Below are 20,370 nucleotides of genomic sequence, written 5' to 3' on the forward strand. Positions count from 1 at the left end.
TATTTCCATTATTCAAAATAAAGAAACAAACACACATACACACACACACAAACAGAATCCAGAATTTCATTCTTATAATCATTAGATAATAATGAAACAACTATTCAATTTGGAATAAATCAAATTTGTTGTTGTTTTGTCCATGTTAACAACAATGCTAAAACATTATGTTAGTAAAACAAAACAAAAACAAAAAAGGAATCAAATAAATTGAATAAATGACGAATGAAGAAAACTGAAATAAAAGAAAATGAAATGATTTGTCGTCCAAAAAAAATGATGATAAAAATGATGGTTTGTGATAGAATTTTGTTTGAAAAAAAGAACGGATCTAGGTCATGTGTATGATCATTGTCATCATCAAACAATCCAGAACACGGTGTGGATGATGTATGAAAAATAAAATTCATTCTGATTGATTCATTTGATTGTTGAACAAAAATCTGAAAAATAATTGATGATTTTTGTTGGTTCTCATTCGTAAAAAAAAATAATTCAATTGGCCAGTATAGTTTGAAAACTTGATTTTTTTCAAAAACATTTCAAAAAATTTGATGAAAATTTATTCATCGTTTATCATCATGATGATCATCTAGAATTTCGTCCATCATCGTTCTGATTTGATTCGAATGTCACATCATCATCATTCTTTCCTTTTAAGAATTTTTTTTCCTTAAAAGTATTGCCCGGCAATAATGAAAAATTGCTTTAAATTTTTTTTTAAACTTGTCTTTTTTCAATTCCAATTGGTTGATGTAAGCAAGAGAGTATCATTCATTTTAATTCTTTGGATCTCATCATCATCATCTATTTGGATGAGAATTAAAAAAAATTGGAGCGTTCCATTTAATGTCATTGCGTTTCATCATCATCATCGTATTAAACATGATAATGACATTAAATATAATGACGACAAACGGCTACTACTGGTTAAAAAAAAACTGCTGATGATGATACTTGTGCTTACTATACTACTTGTCATTGTGTTTAAACATTGAACATTGAAACTAATGAATTTAGAATAGCGAGAAAAAAAAATCAAAAATTCGAGGGAAAAAAATAAAAAAAAGATAAGAACATCCACACATAGATTTAGCCATCATCATCATCACCAACATCAACATCCAAACTTGAAAATATTCTTTGTTCTTGTCTCTATTTTCTCTTGCTTTTTCGGATGCCAAATTGTTGATGTTGATGTTGTTGTTCTATGATAATGATAATGATGGCAATGATGATGATGATGAAGGAGAAAGAATCCGGATAATTCTGGATGATGAATTGTTGTTGTTTTCTTTTCTTTTTTTCTCTCCACTGTTTCCACATTATCATCATGGTTTTGGATTTGTTTTGTTGTCATCGAAATTCTGTTGTTTTTTTTCAGTGCCAAAAAGAAAAAAATCCTAAAAACCAAAATAAGCCTTTGTAATGATGAGAATTCTGCTCCAGTTTTGTTTTTCAAAAATTTTATTTATTTTTTTAAAAAAGAAAAATTCTTTCATCATAAATTTCTATATTACAAAGTGGATCATATATTTTTGAGAGAGAGAGAAGAAGAAAAAACAGAATGTAAGAATATGAGAACAAAAAAAACATACATAATATTTACATACAAAGAATGAAATAAGATTATCAATGTTTTTTTCCAAATGATAATGATGTTGAATGTTTGATTCATATATTCAGATTGAATTTACAATGTTCATGAATTTATACAGGATGTGTGTGAAATAGGGAAAGAGAGAGAGAGAGATCTGTGTTGATGTAGGTAATAATGAAAAAACAAAACAAAGATGATGCAAGTATTTACATTATGTAATCATCACTGGGAAAAAAAATAAAATTGAAATAAGAATTTTATTTTCGTTGTTTATAAAGTGAATAATATCTATGAAGAAAATAAGTGTTCCAAAAGAAACTGAAAAAAAACAACAACTGAAATTAAAGTAAAGAAAACATTTTCAGGAACGAAAATGAATGAATGAACATCATGTTCAATCATCATCATCATAATCATTGAGGAATCTTTTTTTCCGGAAAAAATATGTTAACTATTTCGAAAAGATTTCCTTTTTTTTCTCAGGTTTTACATGTTTCATCATGTTTTTTTATGTTCTAAAACATCTTATGTTGTGTAATCAGGAGAAATTTCGAAAAAAAAATAATATTTCAAAAGAATTTTTCTTTATTAAAATTCATTTCATTTTCATTTTTGTTTTTGTTTTTATCTGTCTTGAAATGAATGAAAAAAAAATTAAATTAAATTAACAATAACGGTAAGAAAAAGAAAAATTTCCTAAAAACTAATGATGATGATGAAAAATTTGATCGTCATCATTTTCTACCGAACCAAAACAAAACAAAACAAAATCTTATAATTGAGCATCACCATCAAGCAAAAATTATTATCATTTTAAATTGTGTTTTTGTTTAAAAAATATTGATAAAACATCTATTGGCTTATCTTTATTTACAAATGAAAATTATTTATTTACAACGTTGTTTTTTTACAAAAACAGGAAAATTACAATTTTGGTTGGATTCTTGACTTTTACAATCGAAATTTTTTTGTTTTGTTTATGAATAAACATTTTCCTGTGTATATGGTAAGGCAAAATGTCTATATGTTATATAATCATTCATAATAACCGGATCAACTAATTCAGATATTTCAGTCATATTAATACCATTTTCATTATCTTCATGATGATTATGATGATGATGATGAAGATGATGATTATGTTGATGTTGATGATGTGGATCCATCATTGGTGTTGTTACTGTTACGGTCGATTGTTTAAGACAATTTCCCGAACCAATTGAATTTGTTGTTACCGTACCAAAACTGACCACTGTTGATGAACGTTGTTGTTGTCCATGATTATCATTATCATCATCAATATTATCATCAACATTAATAATATCATCATCATCATCATTATCATTTTTATTATTATCATTATTGCCATTATTTAGTTTAATTTTTCTTTTACGACGAAAACGAAATATAATGATTGTCAATATACAAACAGATAATAAAAGCATAAAAAATAAACCGATTGCAATGATAATGCTTGAAGCTGGTAATGTTATTAATCGACGTCCATCCAATGGTGATAATGTTCGTATCTAATAATTCAAATAAAACAAAACAAAAACAAATCATCAATCAATCAATCAAACACGTGCAAAACGAAAGAAGAAAAATAAACAAAATTGAAAATTGAATTTTGTGTTTACACATCTCAAAATGATAACATATCGATGAGGAACACACACACACCTACACACTTGAATAACTAATGTCTATTTTTGTTCAACTACTTTTTTTACGAACTAACTTTTAATTACAGAATAATTAATTAATTAATGATTATAATGAATTTTTTTTTCTTGTTGTTAATATTTTTGCTGTTGTAATTATGCATCCTCATCTTAATCATTATGATCATTAAGGTAATTACTTTGTATCTCTTTTTTTTTTTGGTTTGATTTTCCATTACGATTTCAATTCATTATGCAAAGATAGGAATTTTTTCGATTCAATGTTTTCGTTTTTTCTTTCGTTCTCCAATTATGATTTCAATTCAAAACACTTTAAACTTCCATAATTATAGGGCTATTTTCAACGAGAACCGAATAAAAAAAACTATTACAAAATGGTAAATATTTTGTATGTGTGTGTGTATCTTTATCATAGATAAAAATGGTAACCCTTTAATTTTAATAAAAAAAATAAAACAAGTCATCCCATCACATCAATAATAATCCATTATGCCTGTTCACTATTACCCTATCCAAACTATTCTCTATTCAAAATATGATGATGTAATAATATTTGCATAATAATAATCCAGTATTGTTTATTTGACTCATTTCTTATCATAAACTGAATTATATTCATTATGTGATGAATGAATGAATGAATAAAAAGGAAAACATTCCAGAAAAAAAGTCAACAACAACAACAACAAAAAAATGAAAACGATAAACAATAAAGAAAGAAATACTGCTGTCAACACACTCAATAATAATGATAATCACATCAAAAATCCTGATCACGTTCCATTTCATTCATTTTCAATGTATAAATTTTGATCATCATTTGAAAATGAATGGATGAAATTTTTTCTTTTCATTCTTTTATCTTTAATTTTAAAAATTATCAAGTGTGATTGATTGATTGATTGATCGATCGAAAAAAATTGTTCATCAATCTTTGTCGAAATTCTTATTCATACTGGCAAATTTCTCCCATACATCCAATCAATTTGTTGATTTTAATTTTTAATTCTTTTTTTTTTTATTTTGATAAAAAGAAACACCTACCTGCGAACATTTTCGATTACCGGATACAAAATCCTGTAAAATTGGTTTTTTATTCTTTAAATCATCATATATGATTGGATAATTATTATCACTAATCATATAATGTGCTTTTGGTTTATCATTTTCAATAATTGTTGCCTGTGATGGCATCATCATTGTTCGATGATCTAAAGATTCTATCGATGATGAAGATGATGATGATGATGCAGCCATCGAAGTACCAGATGATGATGGTCGAAGATATTTACCATTAGCTTCAACACAAACTGTATACCATTTTTCCGAAACAAGATCACGAAGTTCTGCATTACGTGCACCAGAATTTAATTGTAAACCAGCTGGTGATGTTAATGATCTTTCAGATGTTAAATAATATTCAAGTGTAAAACCACCGACTAATGTTTCATTTTGTACTTCCCATCGTAATCGTATTGCACTGGATTCAATTTTATTCACTTCTAACAATGTTATCAATGGTATTGGACAGAAATCGATTGGCTGTAAACTTTGAATAGAATCATGTTTTAATTTTTCCGGTTGATCACAGATCATCATTTCTTCATCATTATCAAATTTAACAAGACGTGAATGTTCTTCAAGCCATTGATAAATTGATAATAATCGACAATCACAATGGAATGGATTACCTATGAATTATCATTTAAAGTTAAATTTCAGAAAAACAAAATCAATATGAATAACTTACCAGCTAACATAATCGATTGTAATCGAACTTCGATCGGATTCGAAAATTGTTTCGCTAATCTGTGTAAGAAAATTTTGTCGCAAATCAATCATTGTTAATGATGTCATATTTTGGAATGCATTATTTGCAATCCAGCTGATCATATTATGACGTAATGATAAATATTTTAAGCTCGATGATAAATGTCCAAATGATTCGATACGTGAAATACGATTAAATGATATGTCTAATGTATGTAAATGTTTTCCCAAATCGTTGGCAAATAATGGAAGTTCAGTTAATGAATTATGTGATATATTCAATGATTCTAGATTGATTAAACCGATTAATCGTTCCTGTGGAAGATTATCCAATTTATTTACAGAAAGATCTAATACAATTAATCGTGATAATGAACGAAATGTTGATGGTGAAATTGTTTGTATTTGATTATCATGTAAAATTAGTTGTTCAAGATGATTAAAACCTAAAAAATCATTTGTAGATAATACGGTTAGATTACCATGTTGTGCACGTAGAATGGTTATCAATGCAAAATCATCAACACTATTGGATGATGATGATGATTGAATAATAAGATCTTCACGTAATCGTATCATTGGATTTGAATCAAGATTTAATTCATCCATTCGAACAATAATCATTGATGTATGATTAATCGATGATTTAAATAAATTATTTGGAATATATTGTAGCCAATTGTTTGCCAATGATAAATGCTTCAACCGTGGAAGATTGTCGAATACATTCGATGATAATGATCGTAGAACATTTCCGGATAGATCCAGATATTGTAATTGATCAAGATCATTGAATGCTAATGATTCAATAATACTAATACGATTTTTAGATAAATTTAACCATTGTAAAAGTCGAAGATTTTCAAATGCATTTGTTGGAATTTTTTTGATCTGATTATTAGCTAATGATAATGTTTGAATATTCGGTATAAATTTGGCCAATAATAATGGTATCGTTTCAAAATGATTATCCTGTAATGTTAATGTTGACAATTGATTCATTGATTGAGGAAATGATACATTATCAAAACGTATCAATTCGTTTGAATCCAAATGTAATCGATTTAATTTGATCAATGGTTGAAAAAAATTGACCGAATTCATTGTTAAACGAAAATGTGTATGAGATAGATCTAATATCTCTAAACTATTATTCAATTGATGTATGAATTCCGGACTTAGTTCAATTCCTTTTTTATTTGAAAGATTATTATGAGAAATATTTAATAATTGAATTGTTGATGGTAATCGTATACCATTCATACGTCTTGCATTGATTGAATTTTGACTTAAATCCAATATACGTAATGATTGTAGTTGTTCGAATGAATCGACTTCAATTTCATCGGCCATAACATTTCGTAGATAAAGTTCATGAATATTTTTGGCCAAATGAAACATTGATCGTCTTAAAGTATATATTTGATTATCAGATATATCAAGTATTTCAAGTGAACGTAAATATTCCATCATATTTGGTTCTATACCGATAATTTCGGATGATGATAATCGTAATTCTTGTAACATTTCTAATCCTTTAAACATATTACGACCTAAATGACCTAATCGATTATGTTCAAGATTTAAATATTTTAATGATTTCATCGATACAAATGAATCATCATCAATTAAATTGATTTCATTATGATTAAGAAATAATTTTTCCACATGAATAAGATCATTGAATACATTTTCTGTAATATGTTTAATATGATTATTATTTAGCCAAATTACTTCCAATTCATTTTGGCCACGAAATGTTTCATTTTGTATTGAATCTAATTGATTCCAGCTTAATTGTAGATAACGTAATGAGGACGGAAATTTCGACAATATTTGTCCATTAAATATCGTTAAACGATTACCCTGAAGATTAAGATGTTGTAATGATGCTAATGATTCTAATGATTCGATTATTTCAATTTCATTCATTTGTAGATCAAGATCACGCAAATTTGGCAGTGAATAGAATACACCTTTACGTATATGTTTAAGGCGATTATGTTGTAAACGTAAATCACGTAATTCGACCTGCAAAATAGAAAAAAAAACAAAACAAAATTTAAAATGAAAAATTTTTAATAAATTAAAATGTCACTGAACTGGATGGTCAACCACCAAATAGAAATTCACATTGAATGACCAACAAAACAACAAAAGTTCAATATCTTTTGGCCGACAAATTGAAAAAAAAGGAATAAAATTCAATTTAATAAAGAATTTTGGTCTAAATCGCAATTCATATGAAACAAAAAAAAAGCTAATAAATCGAAATTCTTTGTTTTGTTCTTTCATTTCTCGGTATTGTTTTAAAGCAGATCGGTTAGTGAGCAGCACCACATACATCTATAATAAATGTCAGGAATTTTTTTTTTTTGTTTTGATTTCTTCATCCGGAATTTTGTTTTTGGCATCAGAATCGGTCGGCGGACAGCTGAGTGTGTGCGTGAGAAACGTTTATCGTTTTTCTCATTGTTTTTTTTTTTGGTCGGGATAAAAAGAAAAGAATGTCTACCATTGTCACAATGACAATGACAATTTAATACCCTAAAAAAAACAATGCATTCGGATATTCATCGGTAATTGGATCATTATTATTGATCATATTATTATGTTGAAAAAGAATATTCACATATCATCAACATTGAATCAATCAGTGGTAATCATACATTCACAATGTTTAATCTTCTTTCATTCATTCATTCATTCATTTTTTGGTTGTGCTTCATCATAATAGTATTATTAAATCACAAACAAGATGAAAAGGAATGTCATTTTTAGTTATGCATAGAAATTACAATGACTGTCAACAAGTCAAAACAAACAAAAAAACGAAATGTTAAGATCTTAAGAATATTGAATCACCTGTCATCCGTGTTTAAGATGTCATTAGAATTTCATTATCAAAGAAATTCTCATTCAAACAAAAAATATAATGAAATAACAATGCCTAAACAAATGTTTCAATGCTTACAACATTCTGTTCTGACATTATTTATTTACCAAATCAGAGAATCCATGGTTGATTAACAACAAAAAAAAATCATCAATTTCATACCATATAAGTATATTATTCTGGAAACAAAATAACAAAAAACCTTGGTGTATGTTTAAAACAAATAAATCAAGAAAACATTATAATCATTTTTATTTTTAATAATCATTAATTATGATGATGATGATGATGATCAAGATAATGAATTTTTTTATTAATGCTCTGGTCACATTATTATTAGTGGAACGAAAAACAGAATTCAAAAAAAAATAGACTTTCATTGTATAAAATGTTATCCTTTTTTCACACCCACATATTCACATTATAAACACCATAATGATTATCATGATAATCATTTTCCTAAATGTTTTCGATTCAATTCATTCATTTTAAACCATATCATACAAAAAAAAGACAGAAGAATATTCTGGATGTTTGAAAAAAAGATTCAAAGTAATAAAAAAAACCGAAAATTTCCCAAAAAAATGAATGGACTAACAACATTATAGCATTGTGTGTATCGGATTTTCTGCTTTCTTTCATTAATTAATTAATCTTCTTTTTTTTGGTGCTGAATTTATTCATTCATTTTAGGCTGTCCATTTTTGTTCACTGATGATGATGATGATGTGAAAAGAAAATTTATTGTTTCACACACACACACACACACACAAAAGGCGTTTCACATAATAATTCTGGGCGAAAAAAATGGCGAAAATTTTATTTGAAATAAATTTTTCACATTTCTTTTGTATACATGTTTTCCATTGGAAAAATTTTAAAAGAAAAAATGAAAAGTTTTCCATTTCCCGTTTGACACACACACACATAGAATAAAGAAAAAGAAGAAACTTGAAACTTTTACACAAAAAAAATTTACACATTTATCATATGCAATTTACATGGCAAAAATCAGTGGTATAATCTCTTTTGATTGTTGCTGATGTTGAAAATAATTATTTTCAGGAAATGATTATTGTAAAAAAATTAAATTCTTGAAAAAAACTTTTTCGATTTTCCGACAACCAAAATGAATTGATGTTGTGCAGCGAGATGCGAACTGAAAAAAACTCAAGCCGAAAAAAAACAACAAAATAAAACATATTTTATTGGTGTCTAGCCAATGGCTAAAAAGCAAAGCAAAAAATTTTACCAAATACCAAATCAAGCAAGGAATAATTCTGGAATATGAAAAAAACAGGAAAATAAAAGTTTCGAAGGCAAATTCCTCAATTTCAAAAAAAAATTCTGGAAATGGAAGAAAAATGATTCTTCGTTCAAAACATTATTGAATTTTTTTGTTTTGTTTTTTTCTTTTTTTGGTTTCTCGTTACATCACAATTCTGTTTGGGCAATATTTTTTCCTCTTGTTTTGTTTATGATCATCAAAATGTCAATGTGAAAATCATTTTGTTTGTCAATGGTCAGAAAAAAACAAAAATAATCAAATCAAATATAGATCATCAAATGAATGATTTATGTGAAAAAAATATATTTATTTCATGTTCCATTGAAATTCAATCAATATGAGAAAATTCATCAATCTATATTGATGATGATGATAAACTGAACATCATCAATCATCATTGTTAAATTTTTTTTTTTTTTGTGAAAAAAAGTTAACATTGTTTTGTTGTTGTTGTTGTTGTTTCTCGAAATTAAGTTATTCCAAAATAGAATAGAAAAATTTGTATTCAATTTTGTTGTTGTTGTTGTTTTTGTTTGTTTGTTTGTTCGGTTCGATTATTTTCTCATTGGAAGATTATGAACATCTTACAAACCGACGAACAAAAGATGATGATGATGACAAACTCTAAATATTATTTAAGAAATATGGAAAACGAAAAAAAAAAATATTTGAAAACTTTTTCAAATTCCGAATTCAATTCAACAGTGAAAAAAATGAGAATTCTTTGAATTCGGAAAAATTCATAGAATTCTAATTCTTCATTGTGAATAACACCAGAGAATGAGGGAAAGGAGAGAGAGAGAGAGCGAGAATTTCTAAGAAATCAAAGAATGATCAAAAACTTTTTTTTCTTCTCTACATTCATCGTTTCTTGAAATTTTATTTTATTTTATTCTACTTCTTATCACATCATCATTAATCATAAAGTTCAAATGACGCGAAAAATAAAAGTACAGAATAAATGAAAAAATCTTTGAAAACTGTGTTTTTTTTTATATTCTTTGATACCAAACACAATATTATCATCAAGTGAATTACACATCAATTTTCCTACCCCCATTTGGGGTTTGAGTTATCAAAACTCATTGAACCACATACACACACACACACACACTAACAGAATATTCTGAATGACATTTTCGAAAATGAATAAAATCTTGGACCATAGGATCTATCCCGATTCAAATGATGATGATGATGATTCCCGGATGTTGTTCTCTTCTAGGCTATCATAACGATCCAAACAACAACAAAGAATAGACAATCCGTTTCTTTTGTCATTGCTATTGCTGCTGATATTGTTCAAAAAGTTTCCCGGGAAACAAAGATAAAAGAGCAAATTTTTTTTTTAAAACTTCATCGTTTTTTTCCTCAAAAAATATGCTTTTTTTCACAAATCTTTTTCAAAATTTCAATAACGAACAACTCAACCAAAACAATAAAAGAAAAAATGACAACATTGACAACAGTGAGAGAAGTGAGAGAATAAAAAATTTAAATAAATTTTTTAAAAGAGAAAAAAAACAAATTCCTAAAGTTTTATCAACAACAACAACAACAACTGAATAGAATTGATAATCAATTGAAATGTGATGCGATGCGATCAATGTGAGACGAAAAAAAAATCATTTTCAATTATAATAATGGTATTAGGTTTGAAAAAAACAAAACAAAACCTTTCAATAATTTGTTTAATGTCACCACCACCATTGACAAATCTATTTGGCAAAGGAAAATAAGAGAAAACAAAACCAAAAGGAAAATTTCATCATTTTCAAGTGATTTTCACATAGATATCAGATAGATCGATAGCTGTGAAAATTGTTCATCGCTTTGATTGATTCAATTCGATTCGATTGAATTCAATTCAATGTACAAAATAGATTGAAATTCTTTCGGAAACAAACAAAACGCACACACACAAACACACACAACAGAATTAAAAGTGATTTCAACAAAATTGGATCTTTGAAAGAACGAAAGAAGAAAAAAATCATTCACACACACACACACATGATCAGAAATCAAAGAATCTTTGGATCAAAGAATTGAGATATTGAGAGTTGAAAATTTCAACGTTTTTTTTCAATTTAGTCGTTTGCATTCCAAGATTTAAAATCATCAGTATGTTACATATGGGTATATTACGAGTGTATTAATGATAATAACTTGAAACAACAACAACAACAAAAACTTAATGATAATCTTAAATTAATTTTTGTTGTTGTTGTTGTTGAAAATTTTCAACTAAAACAAAAAAAGCGAAACAAACATCCAAATTATATTCTAATTATCATTATTATTCATTAGTTGAAATAATTCTGTTTGGAAAGAAAGAAAAAAAATATCGAAAGATTTGAATACAAAAAAAAAAAGAGAAACAAAGTCAGATGCTTAAAAGAAAAACCCAACATAATTATCGAGAAATATCTACATGGTAGGTGGATGCGGTAATCTCTTTCTCTCTCTCTCTCTCTCTCTCTCTCTCTCTCTCTCTCTCTCTCTCTCTCTCTCTCTCTCTCTCTCTCTCTCTCTCTCTCTCTCTCTCTCTCTCTCTCTCTCTCTCTCTCTCTCTCTCTCTCTCTCTCTCTCTCTCTCACTACCATCATCATTACAATTAGTGGCGATGATCTTAATAATAATTTCTTAATACATAAAATGAAGATTTTTTTCTAGCAAAACGATAACAAAGTTTTTCATTTTCTTTTCTTTTTTTATATTCTTCATTTTGGAATTAATTATTTCGCGAATAATAAAAAAAAATTACAGAGCAATGGAATTATTCTTGATCTTTTCCAATAATAATTGGTCATATAGATAGATATTTTCCAAGTTTTATTTATTAGTTTAGTTAACTATACAATAATAATTATGATTAACTTTCGATAAAGAATCAAGAATCTTTATCTTGAAAACGAATCTGAAGCGAAAAAAAAAATTCCAAATAAAAGATAATTATCAACAACAACAACAACAACAGAATAAACGAATAAAAAACAAAAAACAATCGATAATCAATAAGTCGATTTGATGGTTTAATGCAAAAACAGAAAAGAAATTTTGGTTCTTCAAAGAAACAGAACAAGTTTTGCTATGAATTTTAAATTTTATAGCCTGTTTTTGTTTTGTTTTGGATATCCAGCATATCTCGTGATAGTATAAAAGTGTCACGGAGTGAGAGAAAGAGAGAGAAAATGACATCATCCATGTCTATATATTGAATTTGGAAATGGAAAGAAATGTAAATGATGCGTAAAGCAAAACCCAAAAACATGAAAAACACATACACACAGAATTATCTTTCACAAACACAAACATGATTCGATAAAGACATTGGATTGATTTTTCAATAATAAAAATACATTGTTTTTTTCTGCTGTTGTTGTTATCGAAAAAAGGAAAAAACAAAAACCATAAAAAAAATAAATTGATTTTCATTCAAAGTTTATTCAACTTGAAATATAATGATCATCATGGGTTGACCGTGGTGCTATTTTGGTAAATTTTTTTTCGGTTTCTTTCAGATATTTCCCAAAAGATGTTTAGTTTTTTCTTTGCCCATAGTGATTCCACTCATCATCATCATCATCATCAATATATTCCATGAATATTAATGAGGTGTTTGAAAAGTGAAAAGGAAAAAAAATGAAAATTTTTAAAAATTGGATAAGATGAAATTTATCTAAGGAAAAAAATTCAATGACAAAAACAAAAAGAAGAAGAAGATGTAAGAAAATAAATATAAAAATATCTCTTATCTAAGAAGAAATATTCCCGGAAATGATTAATTTCATTTGCAAAAAAAATGATAACAGGGAAATTTTCACAGTTTTTCTGCAGACAAAATGTTGTTGTTGTCTGGATCATCATCATCATCTTTATATGATGGCAATATAATGATGAATGATGATGATTATGTTGTTGCTGTTGATTGATTGAAAAGTTTTTTTTCATTCATTCATTCTGAAAACAAAATAAAGAATATAATTTTTATTACCCAGACACACATTTATGATTATATTTTGATCTAGTAGACAATAATAACAAAGATTCACTAAAAAAACCAAACAAAACAATTTGATCTATAGAAATCAAATATGATAATTTACAGTTTGTGTACAGATCCTTTATTCATTGATTCATCGATTTTGATTGAAAATTAATATTCAAATTGATAAAAATGTTTGATTCATGGAGTTTGTCCAAAATGAAGATATTATAAATAAACAAAACAAAAGGAAAATAAAGAAAAACTTTGAAGAAATGAAGAAAAAACTTTTCAACGAAAGCACGAAAGTTCATTCACGAATTTGAAAGTTTGAAATAAAATGACCCAAAACAATAATCAATTGATATGAGAATTTTGATCCCGGATTTGATTCGATCACATACACCATCTAAAGTTAAAATTTATCCAAAGCAGAAAAAAAATGATGATAACAAATAAATAAATAAAGTTAAGAAAACAATCACCCGAGAATAAATATCTTTTTTTCAAATTCTTCATTATTATTATTATTATTATTATCATCATCATTGTATCAAGGATTCTGGTCACATATATTCATCGAGAATGAAATTGATACAGTTTTTTTTTCTTTCTTTCTTTTAATATTTTTATTACATTTCTTTATTCTATACTTACATCTGTAACACACACACACACACACACTAACACAGAATATTCTAATACAGTAAAGAAAAATGAAATTTACAGAATGAAAAAATAAAGTAAGCAAAAATTTTTTTTGGGTAAACTGATCATCATCCCTATGATTAATTTCAATGGAGTGTTAATGATCAAAGTATGAAAACAAAAAACAAAAACATATTCATTACAAATGATAATGAGGATTGATTCGTTTTGAAATTTTTTGTTTTGTTTTGTTTGCTCATTTATATCAACAGTCACAAATGATGATGATGACAATTCCGAATATTTGACAGGCAAAATAAATTTGGGTCAGTTTCGAAAAGTTTTTTCGTTGTTGTTGTTGTTGTTTTTGAAAAAAAAACTAAAAGAATTTGCTCGAATCATACAGATAAATAAACAGAATCGACAAAAAAAAACTAAACAACAACAACAACAAAATTAGGAAAAATAGGAACGTGATTCTTCCTACATATACCCGAATGATGATATGTATAATGAATATAGAGAGAGAGAAAGAATAGGAAAAAAAGTATCATGATCAGAATTACAAAAGATTATGGAATGATAATAATGATGATGATGAACAAATAGAATAAAGTTTTGTGGTCACACACATAGAAAAAAACAAAAGAATATTAAAAAACAAAAACAAAGGCCATTAAAAATTATCATCGATTTCTTTATCATTAAATTTTCTATGTAGTAGTTCAAAATTCTGATTCATTTAATTCATGATCATCAATTTCCAAGAGAAAAACTAATGGTTATCGATAAAATTTGAGATTTGTTAAATTTTTTTTAAAAATCGTTTTCCATGGTTTAAATCTATCGTCATTATTATGTCGTTTTTGTTTCATACGCTCGAATAGATTGATTGAACATTGAAATTAAATAAAAACATTTCATTTCATTTAGAGATATATGAGAAAAAAACGCTACAATCATCTGATACAGTTGATTTGGTTTTGGACAACAAAAAAAATGAAACTTCATACAAAACAACAACAACGACAGGAAACATGGTAGTTTTCTTTTAATTTTGTTGTTGTTATATTATCATCATCGCATGGTTTCGGGAAAATAAAAAAATTGAATCATCAAATTTTTATCAACCGAAAAAACAAACGAATCGATATTAAGTACAAACAAACAAACAGAAAAAATATATACTTCTTAATAATAATCATCATTGTTAAAGATGTTTTCCGGTATTTTTTTTATCTATTTGATATGGTTAGTGAGGAGAAACATTGAAAACAAAATACAAGCAAACAAAACACATAAATATATAGATTTTTTTTTGCTTAAGTTTCATTTTTTTGGATCGTTTTTGATGTTCATTTCATTTCATTTTTTTTGGAAATTCTGCAAAAGAATTTCATCAAAAAATAATAATTTCTCAATGAATCGAACAATGAAAAAACAAACATTGAAAAGAATGAAAGCAAAAAAATATTGCCAAAAAAAATAAAAATCCTGAAATAAAACCTGTGAAACCAGTGTTTAATAAATTTTCAACAACAATAATAAAAAATTCAATTGAAAATTTTTCATTTTGATGACCATCATTTTAAAGTGAATGACAAGTAAACATTGTCAACATCTCAAGATTGAATCGAACTATACATCTGTCAGGTGTGTTATTATTATTGTTTGTAATATGATGGATGATAGAATATAGACAAAAAAAAAGATAACCAATTATGTGATCTGTGAATGGCAACTGAAATATATTTTTTTCCTGATTATTCATCCTGAAATATAAATCAAATAATCGAAATGAAGAAAAACCAGGAAATATCATTCAGAATGAAATCAAATGCAAAAAAAAACAGGGAAAAAGTTTCTGTTTCAGACCAGAATATCTAAATACATGCATACACACAAGAGACCAAAGAGAAATATCCTTTGGCATCAATGATTATGATGATGATGATAAAGTTTTTCTGCAATGGACACATATCATATACAGCACAACAAAAAAAAATCATATCGAAACAGAAAAAAAGCATTCAATAAACTATAAGGATTAGTGTTTTGTTGGTAAAAAAAAATGCCGCCCATTATATATAAATGGCCAGCGGTAAGCCATTGATTAATTGATGATGGTATTTGTGGTTACAAAAAGCACAGTTAACGAAAAAAAAACGGCGGCGTACATTTAGGCGACAAATCATTAGAATCATTCGACCTAATTACAAATGCTTTGCTATGTGTTTGGTCATCACATTCAACACACACACGCACGAAAAAATAGTCAATGAATGTTTGTTGTTGATGTGTTTATTTTATTTTTATTTGGAGACATACAAAGAATCCAACAACAAAAAAAAATGCCCAAATCGGATTATCTGTTATGGATTGGTAGTTTTCTTCCCTTCCAATCATTCTTTCTAATAGATTCGACATTTATAGAGAAATTACTTGAAAATTCAAGATGAAGATGATGATCGTAGAAACGTGAAAAAAAGAAAATGTTTGCCGAAATAAATTTTTATTATTGAAACAACAGCAGAAAAAAAATGAATGAATTAATGGATCATTTATTTACTGTCATTAGGAAGAAAAACCCTAAACAAATTGCCATAACAAATTTTACTTGCAATAATTTTTTTCAAAGTGAGAAAAAAGCAAAACAAAATCATTTCTTAACGTCAAATAGTATTGCTGATATCCAAAGAATTTTTAAAAATAAAGTCCATCTTACCAATTCTTGAAATATACCCGGTTCGATACCATTATCATCGATAAGATTATTATCCAAATATAATGATTGTAATTGATTTGTATTCTTAAATAATGATTGATGTAAATGACGTATCTGATTATATGATAAATCTAATAGACGTAATTGTTGTAGACGATAAAATGTATTGTAGGTAATTGTATGAATAGCATTATGTTGTAGATAAAGTACTTCTAAGCCGGTTGTATTCATAAATGTTTCATTCAATAGCTGTAGAATATTATTATTTGATGCAAATAATTCTCTTAGTCCGATTAAACCTTGTAAACGTAGATCATGTAAATGATTATAAGAAAGATCAACAGTACGAATACTTTCAAGACCATCCAAATTGACAACACGTAAACGATTTACACTTAGATCTAATGTTTCAAGAAAATGCAGCTGTGCAAATATTGAACTATCACTAACAACGGTAAGAAGATTATTTGAACAATATAATATCTTTAATTTAGGCATTGTCATAAAACTACGTGAATTTAGATGACGAATTTGATTTGATTGTAGATCAAGTGTTTCCAATACGGTAAAACGTGTAAAACCATCATCCGGTATCTGATTAATCTGATTACTTTGTAATTTTAATGTAACTAATTTTCTTAGTCTACGTAATGCAAATAATGGAAAATGTTCTAATTGATTTGCATTCAATATTAATTCTTCTAAGGTATTTTCTAGGCCACCGAATGCAAATTCTTGTAGATTTTTTAGAAAATTATTCTGTAAATTTAATGTACGTAATGGAAGGCCATAGAATGCATAGGAATCAAGATTGGCAATATGATTTGATTGTAAATCTAATGATTTTAATCTTGATAATTTAGATAATGTTGATTTTGGTATGATAGATATTTGTGAATCAACAAAACTCAATGAATGTAATGATTCTTCAAGACCATTGAATGTTTGTATCGTACCGATACGTGTTAGATTTGTCGATGATATATGAAGCTCATTAATCGATGTAAATGAATGAAATAAATAATCAGGTAATGATGATAATGATGTATTTAATCGATAAATACTCAATGAATGGACGGCTTTTGATTGTGATTGTTGTTGTTGTCGAAGATGATCAAATGTTTGATTTATCTGTCGAATATTAGCACCGGTACATTCAATAAATATTCCCATTTTTATCGAACCATAACAATGACATGGATTTGATGTGGTCATATTATTTTGATCATTATCATTATTGATATATAATGGACATATTGGTATTGTTGAATTATCATCATAATTATTACTATCATATGAGGGGGAATGTCGTTGAACAAGTGGTAATGATCTAGTAACCATCGATGATGATGAGGATCGAGAAATTAAAATCTGATCATTTGCCATAATCGATATTGATGTTGATAGACAAAATATGTATGATAGATAGATAATAAATCGATGATGATTGTAATAAAAACTTCGGGCACTAACGGTATTTCGTTTACGTTGACAATATCGAAAACGATGACGATGAAAATGTATCATAAACATCATGAACATAAGAAATATATCGACAAATTGTATGGATCGATGGTAATTATTGCTATTGAATTTTTCCTTCTCATCACTATCACCATAACCATCACCATCATCATCATTATTTATACGAATGTTTAATTTCATCATTTTCATTAACCATGAAACATGGCGATGAAGATAATTCATTGTAATAATGATGATATTAATATTTTCAATAACATAAACAACAATAATAATGACATCCAAGATGGCCAATGATGATGTGAATCATGAAAGATAAATATTGCGATAAAGACAAGGCGAATTTGTTGGATAATAACCGAAAACAAAACAAAAATAATAATGTTTATGATGTCACTATACAGTTGATTTCGGATTGTGTTAATGTAGAGGAAAACAAAACAAAACAAAACAAAAAAATGTTAATGTTGTTGATGGAAAACAAAATCACTATAACGATTTTGATTCAGATAAAGATTCATATGATGATGATGATGATGAAAAAGAATCGATGAATTTTGTTTGTTGCTGTCTTTTTTTTTTTTTTTTTTTGTTTAACAGAAACAACAATGGAACAACAAAAAATATAAACTTATTCCCGAAAAATGAGAAATGTTGATTTGATTTGTGTTTCTATTGTTGTGTTTAAGCGTAAACATTTCTAGTCTGACGATTATTTTGATGATGATAATGGTGATAAGTCGAATTCTAGTAGTGATGTTCGATCGTTAAAAAAAACAAACACAAACACAAACACAGGTTCGAGTTGTATGGTTATATAATGACAGCGATGATAATAATGATTGCAGAACGTAGGTCTCGGTTAATGTTTGGCAATTATACAAAATGATGCGTACGAACAACATCCATTATATTTGTAATGAAATCGGGATGTGTAATTTTTTCAAAAAAAAATAATCGAAAAATTTTGCTCCAATAAAAAACAACAACAAAGTTTAAATGATGAAATGAAAATATATTCCGACATCAGAATAATGTTGTTGAATTTCTTTTGTAAAAAAAAGAAAATTTTAAATAATAATGATGATCGATAAGAGTAAACAGTTGTTGTTGTTGTTGTTGTTTATTTATAATTATTTGTACAATATTGATATATTGATCAATCAAATCGATTTGATTGATTGATTGATTGATTCGATGAACGGAAAACAAGAAAAATTCGAATTCGAATTTTTTTTTTTAGTGAAAACATTCATAAATGACATATCATACATTGAAAAGATTAACTTTGCTTTTTTTTCCTAATCATCATCATCATTTCTTATTCGCGATAAGAGAAATGAAGAAAAATGAAAATCTTATGTTTCAAAATATTTGAATAGAGATTCATTTTTTGTTGTTGTTGTTGTTGTTGTTTTTTTAGGATCATTATTTATATTCTGTTGGAATATTTTCAATCGTTGTTGTTGTTGTTGTCGTCGTCGTTGTTGTTATTAGTCGATAAGTCATTCTTCGATGTCAAAAACAATCATATGGCCATCATCAACAAAGAATTATATATACATCATCACAAGGCTAGTCAAACATTGTCGATTTTTTTGGTTGTTGTCGTTGTTGTTTTTCTTGGATTCTAGGAAAACAATAGGAAAAAAGAGAGAGAGAGAAAAAAATTTATATTAGAAATACATTATATATGTGTTTTTTCATTGATTTCTTTATTCTTTGTTTGTTTGTTGAGACTTCAAAGTAATAATACCGTTACAGTGTGTGTGATGATGATCGAAAAAAAAATATTCCTCCCTTGCTACTTTTTTTTTCTTTCTAACTTTATAAACAAAACAAAAATGGATTCCAAATGGAACTTGATGACGATGATGATGGTGATAAGGGCTGCCGAATCCATTAATTTAATCTTAATTCATTTGCGAGTTTCTGTTTTCAATAAATAAATGAAAAGAACCGGAATATTCTTTCTTTCGTTCTTTTTTTTTTTGAAGCATCGGAGTTCAAATCTCGAGAATGCCATTTTAACGATGATTCGTAAACTTGTTCGACGCATATATGTGTCGTTTTTCTTGCAATCAGAATCACACATGTTTTCGAATATTGAATTCGAATTTTTTTTTCTCAAACAAAACAGAATTCATTCGAACATTCGAATATTTCGGCAACATCGACAACAATCGATAACCAACAATCGATTATGTTCGATTCGAACAGAAATGAAATGAAAATAGAAATTTTTTTGATTGTTTCATTTTGTTTGAGTAAATCAAATTATCATTAAT

At 27.0% G+C, this 20,370-nt stretch overlaps 1 protein-coding gene across 1 annotated transcript; it reads right to left on the minus strand.

Moving 5' to 3' along the window:
* Nucleotides 1–1,449: 1,449 nt before the first annotated feature.
* LOC113789787 (uncharacterized) lies at nucleotides 1,450–20,079 on the minus strand. Its single transcript, XM_075821642.1, is given in 6 exon segments — nucleotides 1,450–3,129; nucleotides 4,330–4,976; nucleotides 5,036–5,069; nucleotides 5,071–7,086; nucleotides 16,601–19,712; nucleotides 19,839–20,079. Coding segments are annotated over 5 exon segments (4,956 nt in total). The 5' UTR covers nucleotides 18,308–19,712; nucleotides 19,839–20,079; the 3' UTR covers nucleotides 1,450–2,577.
* Between the last annotated feature and the right edge of the window lie 291 nt (nucleotides 20,080–20,370).

The sequence above is a fragment of the Dermatophagoides pteronyssinus genome, unplaced genomic scaffold, assembly GCF_027571235.1.
Source record: "Dermatophagoides pteronyssinus isolate colony J.1.1.1.1 unplaced genomic scaffold, Derpt_VIB-CSIC_2022.12 sq0012, whole genome shotgun sequence".
Classification (NCBI taxonomy): domain Eukaryota; kingdom Metazoa; phylum Arthropoda; class Arachnida; order Sarcoptiformes; family Pyroglyphidae; genus Dermatophagoides; species Dermatophagoides pteronyssinus.